The sequence below is a fragment of the Salmo trutta genome, chromosome 21, assembly GCF_901001165.1.
Source record: "Salmo trutta chromosome 21, fSalTru1.1, whole genome shotgun sequence".
NCBI lineage: Eukaryota > Metazoa > Chordata > Actinopteri > Salmoniformes > Salmonidae > Salmo > Salmo trutta.
In genome coordinates this window covers 51,666,157-51,683,785 of record NC_042977.1, presented here as the reverse complement: position 1 = coordinate 51,683,785, position 17,629 = coordinate 51,666,157, and the positions used below count along the sequence as shown (strand labels likewise).

General features: G+C 46.0%; 2 protein-coding genes and 1 long non-coding RNA gene across 3 annotated transcripts; all 3 read right to left on the bottom strand.

The window, feature by feature from the left end:
- Positions 1–8,427: 8,427 nt before the first annotated feature.
- On the bottom strand, positions 8,428–16,412 carry rpl37a (ribosomal protein L37a). Its single transcript, XM_029706125.1, has 4 exons — positions 16,293–16,412; positions 14,868–14,996; positions 12,497–12,579; positions 8,428–8,568 (listed from the first exon to the last, which is right to left on the bottom strand). The coding sequence occupies exons 1-4, from the start codon at positions 16,293–16,295 to the stop codon at positions 8,505–8,507; spliced, it is 279 nt and encodes a 92-aa protein (XP_029561985.1). The 5' UTR covers positions 16,296–16,412; the 3' UTR covers positions 8,428–8,504.
- Positions 9,967–12,485, bottom strand: LOC115157678 (uncharacterized). Its single transcript, XM_029706124.1, has 2 exons — positions 11,356–12,485; positions 9,967–10,965 (listed from the first exon to the last, which is right to left on the bottom strand). The coding sequence occupies exons 1-2, from the start codon at positions 11,524–11,526 to the stop codon at positions 10,405–10,407; spliced, it is 732 nt and encodes a 243-aa protein (XP_029561984.1). The 5' UTR covers positions 11,527–12,485; the 3' UTR covers positions 9,967–10,404.
- Positions 12,960–14,856, bottom strand: LOC115157680 (uncharacterized). The gene is made up of 2 exons (XR_003868525.1): positions 14,274–14,856; positions 12,960–14,071 (listed from the first exon to the last, which is right to left on the bottom strand). It is a non-coding gene; the product is annotated as an uncharacterized LOC115157680 (long non-coding RNA).
- Positions 16,413–17,629: the final 1,217 nt, after the last annotated feature.

The following is a 17,629-nucleotide window of genomic DNA, read 5'->3' as shown; positions in this document are numbered from 1 at the left end:
TTCACATCTCAAAATTGGGTTACTTAATGTTAGATCCCTCACTTCCAAGGCAGTTATAGTCAATTAACTAATCACTGATCATAATCTTGATGTGATTGGCCTGACTGAAACATGGCTTAAGCCTGATGAATTTACTGTGCTAAATGAGGCCTCACCCCCTGGTTACACTAGTGACCATACCCCCCGTGCATCCGGCAAAGGCGGAGGTGTTGCTAACATTTACGATAGCAAATTTCAATTTACAAAAAAAAAAACAATGACGTTTTCGTCTTTTGAGCTTCTAGTCATGAAATCTATGCAGCCTACTCAATCACTTTTTATAGCTACTGTTTACAGGCCTCCTGGGCCATATGCAGTGTTCCTTACTGAGTTCCCTGAATTCCTATCGGATCTTGTAGTCATAGCAGATAATATTCTAATTTTTGGTGACTTTAACATTCACATGGAAAAGTCCACAGACCCACTCCAAAAGGCTTTCGGAGCCATCATCGACTCAGTGGGTTTTGTCCAACATGTCTCTGGACCTACTCACTGCCACAGTCATACTCTGGACCTAGTTTTGTCCCATGGAATAAATGTTGTGGATCTTAATGTTTTTCCTCATAATCCTGGATTATCGGACCACCATTTTATTGCGTTTACAATTGCAACAAATAATCTGCTCAGACCCCAACCAAGGAAGATTAAAAGTCGTGCTATAAATTCTCAGACAACCCAAAGATTCCTTGATGCCCTTCCAGACTCCCTCTGCCTACGCAAGGACGTCAGAGGACAAGAATCAGTTAACCACCTAACCGAGGAACTCAATTTAACCTTGCGCAATACCCTAGATGCAGTTGCACCCCTAAAAATTAAAAACATCTGTCATAAGAAACTAGCTCCCTGGTATACAGAAAATACACGAGCTCTGAAGCAAGCTTCCAGAAAATTGGAACGGAAATGGCGCCACACTAAACTGGAAGTCTTCCGACTAGCTTGGAAAGACAGTACCGTGCAGTATCGAAGAGCCCTCACTGCTGCACGATCATCCTATTTTTCCAACTTAATTGAGGAAAATAAGAACAATCTGAAATTTCTTTTTGACACTGTCGCAAAGCTAACTAAAAAGCAGCATTCGCAAATGGAGGATGGCTTTCACTTCAGCAGTAATAAATTTATGAACTTCTTTGAGGAAAAGATCATGATCATTAGAAAGCAAATTACGGACTCCTCTTTAAATCTGGGTATTCCTCCAGGGCTCCATTGTCCTGAGTCTGCACAACTCTGCCAGGACCTAGGATCAAGGGAGATACTAAAGTGTTTTAGTACTATATCTCTTGACATAATGATGAAAATAATCATGGCCTCCAAACCCTCAAGCTGCATACTGGACCCTATTCCAACTAAACTACTGAAAGAGCTGCTTCCTGTGCTTGGCCCTCCTATGTTGAACATAATAAACGGCTCTCTATCCACCGGATGTGTACCAAGCTCACTAAAAGTGGCAGTAATAAAGCCTCTCTTGAAAAAGCCGAATCTTGACCCAGAAATTATAAAAAAAACTATCGGCCTATATCGAATCTTCCATTCCTCTCAAAAATTTTAGAAAAAGATGTTGCGCAGCAACTCACTGCCTTCCTGAAGACAAACAATGTATTCGAAACGCTTCAGTCTGGTTTTAGACCCCATCATAGCACTGAGACTGCACTTGTGAAGGTGGTAAATGACCTTTTAATGACGTCAGACCGAGGCTCTGCATCTGTCCTCATGCTCCTAGATCTTAGTGCCGCTTTTGATACCATCGATCACCACATTCTTTTGGAGAGATTGGAAACCCAAATTGGTCTACATGGACAAGTTCTGGCCTGGTTTAGATCTTATCTGTCGGAAAGATATCAGTTTGTCTCTGTGAATGGTTCATCCTCTGACAAATCAATTGTAAATTTCGGTGTTCCTCAAGGTTCCGTTCTAGGACCACTATTGTTTTCACTATATATTTTACCTCTTGGGGATGTCATTCGAAAACATAATGTTAAATTTCACTGCTATGCGGACGACACACAGCTGTACATTTCAATGAAACATGGTGAAGCCCCAAAATTGCCCTCGCTAGAAGCCTGTGTTTCAGACATAAGGAAGTGGATGGCTGCAAATGTTCTACTTTTAAACTCGGACAAAACAGAGATGCTTGTCCTAGGTCCCAAGAAACAAAGAGATCTTCTGTTGAATCTGACAATTAATCTGGATGGTTGTACAGTCGTCTCAAATAAAACTGTGAAGGACCTCGGCGTTACTCTGGACCCTGATCTCTCTTTTGAAGAACATATCAAGACTGCTTCAAGGACAGCTTTTTTCCATCTACGTAACATTGCAAAAATCAGAAACTTTCTGTCCAAAAATGACGCAGAAAAATTAATCCATGCTTTTGTTACTTCTAGGCTCGACTACTGCAATGCTCTACTTTCCGGCTACCCGGATAAAGCACTAAACAAACTTCAGTTAGTGCTAAATACGGCTGCTAGAATCCTGACTAGAACCAAAAAGTTTGATCATATTACTCCAGTGCTAGCCTCCCTACACTGGTTTCCTGTTAAGGCAAGGGCTGATTTCAAGGTTTTACTGCTAACCTACAAAGCATTACATGGGCTTGCTCCTACCTATCTTTCCGATTTGGTCCTGCCGTACATACCTACACGTACGCTATGGTCACAAGACGCAGGCCTCCTAATTGTCCCTAGAATTTCTAAGCAAACGGCTGGAGGTAGGGCTTTCTCCTATAGAGCTCCATTTTTATGGAATGGTCTGCCTACCCATGTGAGAGACGCAGACTCAGTCTCAACCTTTAAGTCTTTACTGAAGACTAATCTCTTCAGTAGGTCCTATGATTAAGTATAGTCTGGCCCAGGAGTGTGAAGGTGAACGGAAAGGCTGGAGCAACGAACCACCCTTGCTGTCTCTGCCTTGTCGGTTCCCCTCTTCCCACTGGGATTCTCTGCCTCTAACCCTTTTACAGGGGCTGAGTCACTGACTTACTGGTGTTCTTCCATGCCGTCCATGGGAGGGGTGCATCACTTGAGTAGGTTGAGCCACTGACGTGGTCTTCCTGTCTGGGTTGGCGCACCCCCCCCCTTGGGTTGTGCCGTGGCGGAGTTCTTTGTGGGCTATACTCGGCCTTGTCTTCGGACGGTAAGTTGGTGGTTGTAGATATCCCTCTAGTGGTGTGGGGGCTGTGCTTTGGCATAGTGGGTGGGGTTATATCCTGCCTGTTTGGCCCTGTCTGGGGGTATCATCGGATGGGGCCACAGTGTCTTCTGATCCCTCCTGTCTCAGCCTCCAGTATTTATGCTGCAGTAGTTTATGTGTCGGGGGGCTAGGGTCAGTCTGTTACATCTGGAGTATTCTCTTGTCTTATCCCGTGTCCTGTGTGAATGTAAATATGCTCTCTCTAATTCTCTCTTTCTTTCTTTCGGAGGACCTGAGCCCTAGGACCATGCCTCAGGACTACCTGGCATGATGACTCCTTGCTGTCCCCAGTCCACCTGGCCATGCTGCTGCTCCAGTTTCAACTGTTCTGCCTGCAGCTACGGAACCCTGACCTGTTCACCGGACGTGCTTGTTGCACCCTCGACAACTACTATGATTATTATTATTATTTGACCATGCTGGTCATTTACGAACATTTTAACATCTTGACCATGTTCTGTTATAATATCCACCCGGCACAGCCAGAAGAGGACTGGCCACCCCTCATAGCCTGGTTCCTCTCTAGGTTTCTTCCTAGGTTTTTGGCCTTTCTCAGGAGTTTATCATAGGGAGTTTTTCCCAGCCACCGTGCTTCTTTCACATGCATTGCTTGCTGTTTGGGGTTTTAGGCTGGGTTTCTGTACAGCATTTTGAGATTTCAGCTGATGTACGAAGGACTATATAAATAAATTTGATTTGGTAAGACATGGACGATGGGTCCATTTTAAAATGTTCATGGCTTTGGTCATGTTAGCAGCATGGTCATGTTAGCAGCATGGTCATGGTAGCTGCATTGTCATGGTCATGGTAGCGGTAGCTGCATTGTCATGGTAGCTGCATTGTCATGGTCATGGTAGCTGCACGGTCTTTATTTTAGCTGCACACAACAGACCACTTTTCCATCTACTTGCCATTCTCTGGCCACTCTCAACAGTTCCTCTGCCAAGTTCTCTGAGGTGTGTCTGTCGCTGAACTCAAAGCAGTCCAGAAGACAGCTAGACATCGTAAAATCTTCAATGAAGCGACATGTAAGAAGTGGTTCCCCTTGATGTCCAGCAGTCAGTGGTAAGGCAAACTGCAGTAGCTTTCTGGACTCTTTCCAGCACTGAAGCCTGTGTGCTCTCGTACAGTTGTGGAATAAGTGATTTTGAAAGGGTTTTCCTGCTTGGAATTGTGTACATTGGATTTAGACTATTGCTATAATTTCTAAAACCTCTGTCCTCCAACATCGAAAATGGCTGGAAATCGGTGGCAATCATTTTAGCCGATGCAAAATCCATTTGGCCTTGTTTTGCTACTGGCATAAACTGGTTCATAGAAGACTGAGTTTCTGTGGGTCGCGAAGTAGGTCTACTGGACTGAGTGGATACATCTCCACCACTAGCAGGTCTACTGGACTGAGTGGATACATGTCCACCACTAGCAGGTCTACTGGACTGAGTGGATACATGTCCACCACTAGCAGGTCTACTGGACTGAGTGGATACATGTCCACCACTAGCAGGTCTACTGGACTGAGTGGATACATCTCCACCACTATCACTAGCAGGTCCGCTAGTTTCTGGAAACTCCGCTACAGCTTAACAGTTGGGTGCACAGTTCCCATCTGCCGCTGTAGGTTGTGCGTAGAACCGGCTTTATGAGATGTTGTTTTGGCAGATTCTACACTGTGTTCTAACGTTGTCTACATTATTAAAACGCATCCAGATTCTACTGTGCTTCCGACTCATTTCCCAGCTGTCCTTCCTCTCTCTCCTCGGCTGCTAAGTGTGTGAAAGTGAGTTGGCTCCGCCCTCCCTCACGCTTCATTGGTTGACACTGTTGTGTCTGATTGACAGGAACAACAGGTGAGGCCGTTAGTCTGAGCAGACAGTCAGAACCAATGTGTGTGTGTGACTTGCATTTAGGCCTATATTATTTTATATATTTTTTCGTTCTTTGAATTAGTTAATTCTATTCATTTAAAATGTTTGATTATTCATATCTTATTTTTATTTATAGATTCGGCTCTTCTGATATGCGAGCCGGCTTTTAACGCTCACCTACAAGAGAACGACCCTTCACTAATTCAGTTACAACACACCCCATAAACTATCTAGATCCTAGAAGATGTGATAATTAACTTCCCTACAATTCAGCCTCGAGGCTTTCCTTGTGCCTCTGAGACAAGCACAAGCCAAGCAACTGTGGCTCAGTTGGTAGAGCATGGTGTTTGCAACGCCAGGGTTGTGGGTTCAATTCCCACGGGGGGCCAGTACAATTATTTTTTTTAATGCATGAAATGAAAATGAAATGTATGCATTCACTACTGTAAGTCGCTCTGGATAAGAGCGTCTGCTAAATGACTAAAATGTAAAAGTAAGCAGCAACTAACCAGCACATTGAACTAGGGTTGAGAGCAGCATGTGTTGCACATTCATCTAGAAATATCTGAGCATTTACTCCAACCCTCTATGGACATCAGACCCCTGAGAACCAGTCAGTAACAGACCCCTGAGAACCAGTCAGTAACAGACCCCTGAGAACCAGTCAGTAACATCAGACCCCCTGAGAACCAGTCAGTAACATCAGACCCCCTGAGAACCAGTCAGTAACATCAGACCCCTGAGAACCAGTCAGTAACAGACCCCTGAGAACCAGTCAGTAACATCACACCCCTGAGAACCAGTCAGTAACATCACACCCCTGAGAACCAGTCAGTAACATCACACCCCTGAGAACCAGTCAGTAACATCACACCCCTGAGAACCAGTCAGTAACATCACACCCCTGAGAACCAGTCAGTCAGTCACATCAGACCCCTGAGAACCAGTCAGTAACAGACCCCCCGAGAACCAGTCAGTCAGTGACATCAGACCCCTGAGAACCAGTCAGTCACAGTCCCCTGAGAACCAGTCAGCCAGTAACATCAGACCCCTGAGAACCAGTCAGTAACAGACCCCTGAGAACCAGTCAGTAACAGACCCCTGAGAACCAGTCAGTCAGTAACATCAGACCCCTGAGAACCAGTCAGTCAGTAACATCAGACCCCTGAGAACCAGTCAGTCAGTAATACGGCTCGCTACCAAGGACTGTGGGCTTTCCTCTTCTGTAGCCGACATAAGACATTTAAGCATGTTAACCCTCGCAAGGCTGCAGGCCCAGACGGCATCCCTAGCCGCGTCCTCGGAGCATGGCAGTTTACGGACATATTCAATCTCTTTCTATCCCAGTCTGCTGTCCCCACATGCTTCAAGATGGCCACCATTGTTCTTGTTCCCAAGAAGGCAAAGGTAACTGAGCTAAATGACTATCGCCCTGTAGCACTCACTTCTGTCATCATGAAGTGCTTTGAGAGACAAGTCAAGGATCATATCACCTCCACCTTACCTGTCACCCTAGACCCACTCCAATTTGCTTACTGCAATCGCCGTCGCACTGCCATATCCCATCTGGACTAGATGAATACCTGTTTGGTCGGCAGGTAGCCTAGCGGTTAGAGCGTTGGACCAGTAACCAGCAGGTAGCCTAGTGGTTAGAGCGCTGGGCCAGTAACCAGCAGGTAGCCTAGTGGTTAGAGCGTTGGACCAGTAACCAGCAGGTAGTCTAGTGGTTAGAGCGTTGGACTAGTAACCAGCAGGTAGCCTAGTGGTTAGAGCGGTGGACTAGTAACCAGCAGGTAGCCTAGTGGTTAGAACGTTGGACCAGTAACCAGCAGGTAGCCTAGTGGTTAGAGCGTTGGACTAGTAACCAGCAGGTAGCCTAGTGGTTAGAGCGTTGGACTAGTAACCAGCAGGTAGCCTAGCGGTTAGAGCGTTGGGCCAGTAACCAGCAGGTAGCCTAGTGGTTAGAGCGCTGGGCCAGTAACCAGCAGGTAGCCTAGTGGTTAGAGCGTTGGACCAGTAACCAGCAGGTAGCCTAGTGGTTAGAGCGGTGGACTAGTAACCAGCAGGTAGCCTAGTGGTTAGAACGTTGGACCAGTAACCAGCAGGTAGCCTAGTGGTTAGAGCGTTGGACTAGTAACCAGCAGGTAGCCTAGTGGTTAGAGCGTTGGACTAGTAACTAGTGGTTAGAGCGTTGGACCAGTAACCAGAAGGTTGCAAGTTCAAATCCCCGAGCTGACAAGGTACAACATCTGTCGTTCTGCCCCTGAACAAGGCAGTTAACCCACTGTTCCTAGGCCGTCATTGTAAATAAGAATTTGTTCTTAACTGACTTTCCTAGTTAAAATAAAGGTTAAATAAAATGTAAGAATGCTGTTCATTGACTATAGCTCAGCATTCAACACCCCGGGTCTCAACCCCACCCTGTGCAACTGGGTCCTTGACTTCCTGACGGGCCGCCCCCAGGTGGTGAAGGTAGGTAACACTGGGGCCCCACAAGGGTGCGTTCTCAGCCCCCTCCTGTACTCCCTGTTCACCCATGACTGCGTGGCCATGCACGCCTCCAACTCAATCAACAATGATGTCTAGCCTACAGGGAGGTGAGGGCTCTGGGAGTGTTCTCCATTGCTTTACGTGAAATTGCTGCAGGGTTGGAGCTAGGAACATCTGCTAAACACATGCAACCAATAAATAACATTTTATTCTGAACTCCCCAAATACAGATGTGCCAAGACTGTAATCGCTGCCAAAGCTGCTTCAACAAAGCACTGAGTAAAGGGTCTGAATACTTATGTAAAAGGTGATCAGTTTTCTTTTTATTAAAAAAAAATGTCTAAAAGCATTTTTTTTGCTTTGTCATTATGGGGTAGTGGGTTGATTGGGGGGGGAAAACGATTTAATTCATTTTAAAATACGGCTTTAACATAACAAAATGTGTTAAGAGGTCTGAATACTTTCCAAATGCACTGTAACCCATCACTCAGACCCCATCAATCTATCACTCTTTTATATGCATGTCCAGCCCTGAAATTTAGCTTCACAATTAAGTGTTTTATTTACCACGTTCTTTTCTGTAATGGTTCCACTGCATTCGTTTGGATCTGCTTCTCATAGCTTTTAAGAGCTTTTTAGTCATACAGGAAAAAAATGAAAACCAATGGAATCACCCAGAAGTCTGGAGCTCAAACAATATTTTTAAAAGAGGCTAGAAGTCCAAAACTCACAGTGGGACTGTAGGAGTTAAACATCAGCGCCAAGTAACATTCAGACACTCAGCCGAGGTGGCAGGCAACACACAGCGCTGTACTAACAGCAACACAAGCAGTACAAATAGACTCCGGTGTTCTGCTCCAGACTGATCTTTATTGTGGTAAATGTTCGACACAGCGTCCAGGTCAAACTGTACATAACAGTAACAGTCTACTGGTCTTTCAGCTCCTTCAGTCTTCTGATGGCCGACTTCACTGTGACTGCAGACGTCGTGCTGAAACAGAGGAACAATGATTTCTTACAGAGACGGAATAATGGTTTAGCACATACAGTGGAAACATACTGAACTCATTAAGACACCAAGGGGGGGCCAGGCTGTCTCCCCAGATACAGGTTAAGTCTAGCCCTGAACTAAGAAGCCCTTTACATGAAGAATCTCCATTAAAGTGCTTTTAGTCCTGGACTAGGCTTAACCTGCGCCTGGTAAACCAGTTGCCAATAGCAACCGGTGTAGATTTGACATTGTCTTTTAGGTCATTGTCCTGCTGAAAGGTGACTTGTTCCTCTAGGATTTTGCCTGTGCTTAGTTTATAACCTGAAACTCAAATTACAAGAATACTCATAACATGATGCAGCCACTACTATGCTTGTAAATATGGAGAGAGGTACTCAGTGCCCAAACAGAGCACTTTGTATTCTGGGCAAAAAGTTGAATTCTTTTCAGTATTACTTTATTGCAAACAGGACGAATGTTTCAACCCTCTGAACAAGGAAAAGTCAAGGTACATGACGCGGTCAATATATTTACAACTCTGAAGATTAATGTTTTCAGACACGGGCATCTCCAAGAGAGAATGAAAGTAGCATTACGCCAATACTGATGGTGCAGGCTTTAGTTCCAGCCATGCTGTAACAGCTCTGTTTCCACACAGGACAGATCATACCAGAGATGCTACCAGCTAATTCCATCCTGGAGGGAAGAACCACCTCTATACCAGAGATGCTACCAGCTAATTCCAGCCTGGAGGGAAGAACCACCTCTATACCAGAGATGCTACCAGCTAATTCCAGCCTGGAGGGAACCACCACTATACCAGAGATGCTACCAGCTAATTCCAGTCTGGAGGGAACCACCACTATACCAGAGATGCTACCAGCTAATTCCAGCCTGGAGGGAACCACCACTATACCAGAGATGCTACCAGCTAATTCCAGTCTGGAGGGAACCACCACTATACCAGAGATGCTACCAGCTAATTCCAGTCTGGAGGGAAGAACCACCACTATACCAGAGATGCTACCAGCTAATTCCAGTCTGGAGGGAAGAACCACCACTATACCAGAGATGCTACCAGCTAATTCCAGTCTGGAGGGAAGAACCACCACTATACCAGAGATGCTACCAGCTAATTCCAGTCTGGAGGGAAGAACCACCACTATACCAGAGATGCTACCAGCTAATTCCAGTCTGGAGGGAAGAACCACCACTATACCAGAGATGCTACCAGCTAATTCCAGTCTGGAGGGAAGAACCACCACTATACCAGAGATGCTACCAGCTAATTCCAGTCTGGAGGGAAGAACCACCTCTATACCAGAGATGCTACCAGCTAATTCCAGTCTGGAGGGAAGAACCACCTCTATACCAGAGATGCTACCAGCTAATTCCAGTCTGGAGGGAAGAACCACCTCTATACCAGAGATGCTACCAGCTAATTCCAGTATTCCACTGCCTGCTTTCCCCTGTCGTAGTGGGGAGGACCACACCATATCATCTAATAAACTGCCTGCTTTCCCCTGTCGTAGTGGGGAGGACCACCACACCATATCATCTAATAAACTGCCTGCTTTCCCCTGTCGTAGTGGGGAGGACCACCACACCATATCATCTAATAAACTGCCTGCTTTCCCCTGTCGTAGTGGGGAGGAGGACCACACCATATCATCTAATAAACTGCCTGCTTTCCCCTGTCGTAGTGGGGAGGACCACCACACCATATCATCTAATAAACTGCCTGCTTTCCCCCATCGTAGTGGGGAGGAGGACCACACCATATCATCTAATAAACTGCCTGCTTTCCCCTGTCGTAGAGGGGAGGACCACACCATATCATCTAATAAACTGCCTGCTTTCCCCTGTCGTAGTGGGGAGGACCACCACATCATCTAATAAACTGCCTGCTTTCCCCTGTCGTAGTGGGGAGGAGGACCACACCATATCATCTAATAAACTGCCTGCGTTCCCCTGTCGTAGTGGGGAGGAGGACCACACCATATCATCTAATAAACTGCCTGCTTTCCCCCGTCGTAGTGGGGAGGACCACCACACCATATCATCTAATAAACTGCCTGCTTTCCCCTGTCGTAGTGGGGAGGACCACCACACCATATCATCTAATAAACTGCCTGCTTTCCCCTGTCGTAGTGGGGAGGACCACCACACCATATCATCTAATAAACTGCCTGCGTTCCCCTGTCGTAGTGGGGAGGAGGACCACACCATATCATCTAATAAACTGCCTGCTTTCCCCTGTCGTAGTGGGGAGGACCACCACACCATATCATCTAATAAACTGCCTGCTTTCCCCTGTCGTAGTGGGGAGGACCACCACACCATATCATCTAATAAACTGCCTGCTTTCCCCTGTCGTAGTGGGGAGGACCACCACACCATTTCATCTAAACTGCCTGCTTTCCCCTGTCGTAGTGGGGAGGAGGACCACACCATATCATCTAATAAACTGCCTGCTTTCCCCTGTCGTAGAGGGAGGAGGACCACCACACCATATCATCTAATAAACTGCCTGCTTTCCCCTGTCGTAGTGGGGAGGACCACCACACCATATCATCTAATAAACTGCCTGCTTTCCCCTGTCGTAGTGGGGAGGACCACCACACCATATCATCTAATAAACTGCCTGCTTTCCCCTGTCGTAGAGGACCACCACACCATATCATCTAATAAACTGCCTGCTTTCCCCTGTCGCAGTGGGGAGGACCACCACACCATATCATCTAATAAACTGCCTGCTTTCCCCTGTCGTAGAGGGGAGGACCACACCATATCATCTAATAAACTGCCTGCTTTCCCCTGTCGTAGTGGGGAGGACCACCACACCATATCATCTAATAAACTGCCTGCTTTCCCCTGTCGTAGTGGGGAGGACAACCACACCATATCATCTAATAAACTGCCTGCTTTCCCCTGTCGTAGAGGGGAGGACCACACCATATCATCTAATAAACGGCCTGCTTTCCCCTGTCGTAGAGGGAGGACCACCACACCATATCATCTAATAAACTGCCTGCTTTCCCCTGTCGTAGTGGGGAGGACCACCACACCATATCATCTAATAAACTGCCTGCTTTCCCCTGTCGTAGTGGGGAGGACCACCACACCATATCATCTAATAAACTGCCTGCTTTCCCCTGTCGTAGTGGGGAGGAGGACCACACCATATCATCTAATAAACTGCCTGCTTTCCCCTGTCGTAGTGGGGAGGAGGACCACACCATATCATCTAATAAACTGCCTGCTTTCCCCTGTCGTAGTGGGGAGGACCACCACACCATATCATCTAATAAACTGCCTGCTTTCCCCTGTCGTAGTGGGGAGGACCACCACACCATATCATCTAATAAACTGCCTGCGTTCCCCTGTCGTAGTGGGGAGGAGGACCACACCATATCATCTAATAAACTGCCTGCTTTCCCCTGTCGTAGTGGGGAGGACCACCACACCATATCATCTAATAAACTGCCTGCTTTCCCCTGTCGTAGAGGGAGGACCACCACACCATATCATCTAATAAACTGCCTGCTTTCCCCTGTCGTAGTGGGGAGGACCACCACACCATATCATCTAATAAACTGCCTGCTTTCCCCTGTCGTAGTGGTGAGGACCACCACACGATGTCGTCGCGTGACTCCAAGTTTACGTCGATATGATGGTTATGATGAAATCAACATTTGGCAAACTGCCTTTGCTCGCATAAATAATTTTACAGACAGAAAAAGATACCCATGTCAAACGAACAAATTGTCGCATTTATAAAGTTATACTGAAACTTCTTGTTTCCATAACAGCTGTCGAGAATATATATATATATTTTTTAGTCGAGTCTAATCTGAGGGGGAGATTCGAGCAGGGGATAGATGGAGAAGGCACCCCACCCACAGTCCAGAAACACAGAGCTACTTACTTGTATGTCCAGGCACCTCCAGCAACAGTCTTCATGCAGGACCCACAGTGCCAGATACCAACAGCCCTCCTCTTCATCTTGGTCTGATGATTAAACACAAGTACTGTTAGTAACATCAGTTCAATACTGTTATTAACCTCTATCAGTCTAAGCCGTTGGGGGTGTTTAGATGGTGTTAGGGTTTAATTTTAAGAGTAAATAACTCACAAACACTAGAAAAGCATTAGCCAAGTTTAATTCTTCCCAAAGGGTCGACACAGCTGTATTCAGACAGACAGGGCTTCCCCCTGTGGTGGTATTCAGACAGACAGGGCTTCCCCCTGTGGTGGTATTCAGACAGACAGGGCTTCCCCCTGTGGTGGTATTCAGACAGACAGGGCTTCCCCCTGTGGTGGTATTCAGACAGACAGGGCTTCCCCCTGTGGTGGTATTCAGACAGACAGGGCTTCCCCCTGTGGTGGTATTCAGACAGACAGGGCTTCCCCCTGTGGTGGTATTCAGACAGACAGGGCTTCCCCCGTGGTGGTATTCAGACAGACAGGGCTTCCCCCTGTGGTGGTATTCAGACAGACAGGGCTTCCCCCTGTGGTGGTATTCAGACAGACAGGGCTTCCCCCTGTGGTGGTATTCAGACAGACAGGGCTTCCCCCGTGGTGGTATTCAGACAGACAGGGCTTCCCCCTGTGGTGGTATTCAGACCCCACTTTGGGTGGAGTCTCCTCCGTATCTCTAAACATAGTAGTATATAATAGTACTACTACCACTAATAGTACTAATAATACTACTACATGTGGTTGTTCTCCCTGCACTCAGCTCCTCCCAAGCGTCATTATGTCTCCACCCGCTCGTCTGTTATTAATGTTCCTGTACTTCTCAGTATAACCATGTTCAAAGTTCACCCCAGAATCCAACAGCGGTCATACCAAGGATCATTCAGCCGTTCGATCAAATGTAGGACTCCTTTATGTAACCGTAAAAAAAACTATTGGATTAATATTGAATAAGGTTTTGAAGTGTGTCCTAAGAGAGATAAGAAAGCTCAGGAAATGTTTTTTTGTTGTTGTTTTTTTTACACATTTAAGCCCTTATTTTTTGGGGTCCCAAATCTACCTCCATACTTCTATTAATTTGTATCGGTTACCTTCAGACGAGTCCTGGGACACTTGTGGGGCCGTAGAGCAAAATAGAGAACAGTGTTGGTGAGAATCGTCTTTCCATAGTGGTCATATTACTACGTAGGCCAAACCGGTCGGACGTTACAAAGATTTCTGGGAAATAAATAAATACATTTGGGTTGTCTCAGTGTGACTAACAGCGCTCTAGCCGTCACCTTTTACCACAGATGTGGAAGTCTGACAGAGACAGGAAACCCACATCTCCATTTTACACTGACAGAGTTTCATTGGGATCGTTTTATTATGTTAGTTAGATTGACACACCAGTGCATCACTAGACTTAAGGATTAAGACATCAGTAACCGTTCGGAAGGAACAAAACATTTTTTTGCCGTCCACGTGTGAGAGGTGTGTATCATGTATTTTGACATACCGACTGTGGACGGCAAAAAAAATGTACCTTGCTACAGAAGGAGCAGGTATACTGGCTGTATGTGGACTGTACCTCGCCACAGAAGGAGCAGGTATACTGGCTGTATGTGGACTGTACCTCGCCACAGAAGGAGCAGTTATACTGGCTGTATGTGGCAGAGCTGTGGACCGTGCCTTGCCACAGAAGGAGCAGGTATACTGGCTGTATGTAGTAGAGGTGTGGACTGTACCTCGCCACAGAAGGAGCAGGTATACTGGCTGTATGTGGTAGAGGTGTGGACTGTACCTCACCACAGAAGGAGCAGGTATACTGGCTGTATGTGGACTGTACCTTGCCACAGAAGGAGCAGGTATACTGGCTGTATGTGGACTGTACCTCGCCACAGAAGGAGCAGTTATACTGGCTGTATGTGGCAGAGCTGTGGACCGTGCCTTGCCACAGAAGGAGCAGGTATACTGGCTGTATGTAGTAGAGGTGTGGACTGTACCTCGCCACAGAAGGAGCAGGTATACTGGCTGTATGTGGCAGAGGTGTGGACTGTACCTCGCCACAGAAGGAGCAGGTATACTGGCTGTATGTAGTAGAGGTGTGGACTGTACCTTGCCACAGAAGGAGCAGGTATACTGGCTGTATGTGGTAGAGGTGTGGACAGTACCTCGCCACAGAAGGAGCAGGTATACTGGCTGTATGTGGTAGAGGTGTGGACTGTACCTCGCCACAGAAGGAGCAGGTATACTGGCTGTATGTGGTAGAGGTGTGGACCGTGCCTTGCCACAGAAGGAGCAGGTATACTGGCTGTATGTGGTAGAGGTGTGGACCGTACCTTGCCACAGAAGGAGCAGGTGTACTTGGCGTGCTGGCTGATCTCAATCTTCTTCACCATCTTCCTGAGCGACGCGCCGTAACGTGTGCCGTATTTACCCACAATCCCCACCTTCTTGGTGCGCTTGGCCTGAGGAAAAGGGGAGACACCAAATTAACACACAACCTAGTCACCCCCCATCTTACCGTTAGCCTTTACGGTAGGAAATACCACTCCTCCCATTACATAGACAAAAACCTCAACAGGAGCGCTGAAAAACAAACATTTCGCTAACATTGGCAGTGTTAGAAATGGCCGGGTTGAACCAGGCCATGACCGTCACGTGACCCGGCCAAGCCAGAACACATTGCTCAAATCCAACACCAATCTGCTCTGCTCGGGTTGTCGTCAACAAGGCAACATGATCCATTGTTCAAACTGGAAAGGCAAATAATGCGTTTTAATCAAAAGCAATCAATTTTGCATGTGAAAACACAGAATTCTACTCATTACGCCACGTGATCAAATCAAATGTATTTATAAAGCCCTTCTTAGATCAGCTGATATCTCAAAGTGCTGTACAGAAACCCAGCCTAAAACCCCAAACAGGAAGCAATGCAGGTGTAGAAGTGATAACCTACATGTCTTGTTTTGAGCAGACTTCACCATCAGCCTGAGAGGCATGTCGGAGAGACAGCTCGGTCCCTAAACGAATGCAATCCCTTTCCACCCAGTGCAAACTGCTTTTTACCCAGTTAATAAAACCCCATAAATAACTAGCAATGAATGCAATGACCTCTCAAACATTACACGTTCAAACTTGCCAAGCAAACTACCCAAATCTAGTTAAAAACACACACTAGCCAGCTTACTATACCTTTTGATTTGTTGGCATATAGACAACATGGCGGATATAACTAACTTCTACTCTACAACCACACTAGAGAGAGAGATAATAGTTAAAAGTTACATTTGTGAAACATTTAGAGAACCATAATAAGTTAGCATTAGCCTAGTTAGTACTGAAGACTGCGGTCTACACCGGCGAGGACACACCGTGACAAGCAACCAGCTTTTACAGATAGTTAATAAGGCAACTACATAACCAAGCATGGTTTATGGTTGCTGCAGATTAACGCTACAAAAACCACCAACACATATCTGTAACTAGCTTGGGAAACGGGACCCAATTTGAAGCACTCGGTACCGGCCAGAGCAAACCCCGAGTGACATGCACATACCGGGCGGCCATGTCTATGGACTACCAGGTATGCGAACACTAAAAAACATGTATTTTTGGCCATTCGCTCTCAAAAAAATATCTACAATAACTTTTGGAGCTAATGGCGAATTATATAAACGGCCCATCAGATAAATTGTTATTCCATCATTCGCTTTGGATGAGTTAGATGGATGTGGATTAGGAAGGGGACATTTTCGTCTCACCATTGTAGTTCTGGAGACGTTGGTCCAAAAAGGAAGCGCACAGGACGCAGGCGCGATTTACCCCTTGTGGAAGGTATTGCATTGTGGGATGTTGGCGCTGTTGCCTCTTCACCCCTCAGCAACTCATCCACTGCGAGAGGTGCACGACTCCAGGACTTATTGGAGTCGACTCCAACTCCGACTCCTGTGATTGGGGTCGAAAGGAGTCGATTCTTGCTCGACTCCCAAAACACACCGAAGCGGATGCGCACACACGTACACCATCTCATTATTGCAGTCCTGCTAATAGGACTACATTTGCGTTGTATAAAATGACTATTTTGTTTGAATATGGAAGTTGATGTGTAGGAACTAGAATATTTCAGTGATATTTCTGCTGTGTGCAGCCTTGACGGATCCCATGGGATGATGCTGTGCGCTCTGTTATAACGCTATTTAGACTACTAGAGACGTTGGTTATGTCATTATTATACAAGCATGAGCATTATTCCAGAGGACGATTCACACAGAATTTGTTTTTCCAAACTGCCCCCTGTAATAAGTGTTTTTGACTCATGATTGAAGCCTGGAGGTTTTTATTGTAGGCGTGACGATATTTCATTAATTTCATCTTCATGTCTAGATGATAATGAGATGGAAACTCATGCTGCCAAATGTAGGCTATAGGTCCCCATAATATTTAAACCAATGAACCGTGATCCTCAGTGGCGACCCGTCATTCAGGGCAGGAGGGGCAGAGCCCCACCTGTTTTTGAGCCCTACCTGTTTAGCATGTTATTTTTTGCATTAATAGGTGTCACATATCAGTTTTCAAATAATGTAAAAAATTAAATAAAAAATTGCGTAAATGTTCTGTCACTCATGGGGACACTGCATAAAAGACTACATTTTCCCACAAGAAGGACCGCCGAGCCACCTTCCTGTTCAAGTGAGCACAGCACAACAACGGTGAGTCCAAAAATGTATTGTCTGCTGCTGCATAAATTATTTAATATGCCAGAGAGATATATATACTGTAGCTAAGAAACTAATGCTAAGTGTATGTTGTGTAGTAAGCTAATAATTTGGTCCCTTTCCCCCCTCATAATTTAGCCTACTGTTCTGACTTGGTGGTGCACATGTAGCCTCTAGCCTGTTTTAAAGAAATTTCATCATTGAATATTGTAAGAGCTTTCATTGTCTGCTTATATGCCCCCTATATTTATCCTATGGTTCTGAATTAGTGTACAGGGAGAATACTGTAAAAACGGCCCATGTTATGAATTCTGTCGCTGTACATTTCAAAAGTGCTGAACAAATAGTTATATTGATTACGTCCGTCTTAGCTCGCTCATTAA

What these genes read in the sequence shown, in the direction of transcription:
- LOC115157678 (XM_029706124.1), bottom strand. Translation starts at nt 11,526, where the DNA reads ATGGTGTGGTCCTCCCCTCTACGACAGGGGAAAGCAGGCAGTTTATTA. An exon ending in GCAGTTTATTAGATGATATG is followed by an intron (nt 10,966 to 11,355) that starts GTGTGGTCCTCC and finishes TTAGATGAAATG; the next exon opens with GTGTGGTGGTCCTCCCCACT.
- rpl37a (XM_029706125.1), bottom strand. An exon ending in CCTGCTCCTTCTGTGGCAAG is followed by an intron (nt 12,580 to 14,867) that starts GTACGGTCCACA and finishes TTTAATCATCAG; the next exon opens with ACCAAGATGAAGAGGAGGGC. An exon ending in GGAGGTGCCTGGACATACAA is followed by an intron (nt 8,569 to 12,496) that starts GTAAGTAGCTCT and finishes CCTCTGTTTCAG; the next exon opens with CACGACGTCTGCAGTCACAG.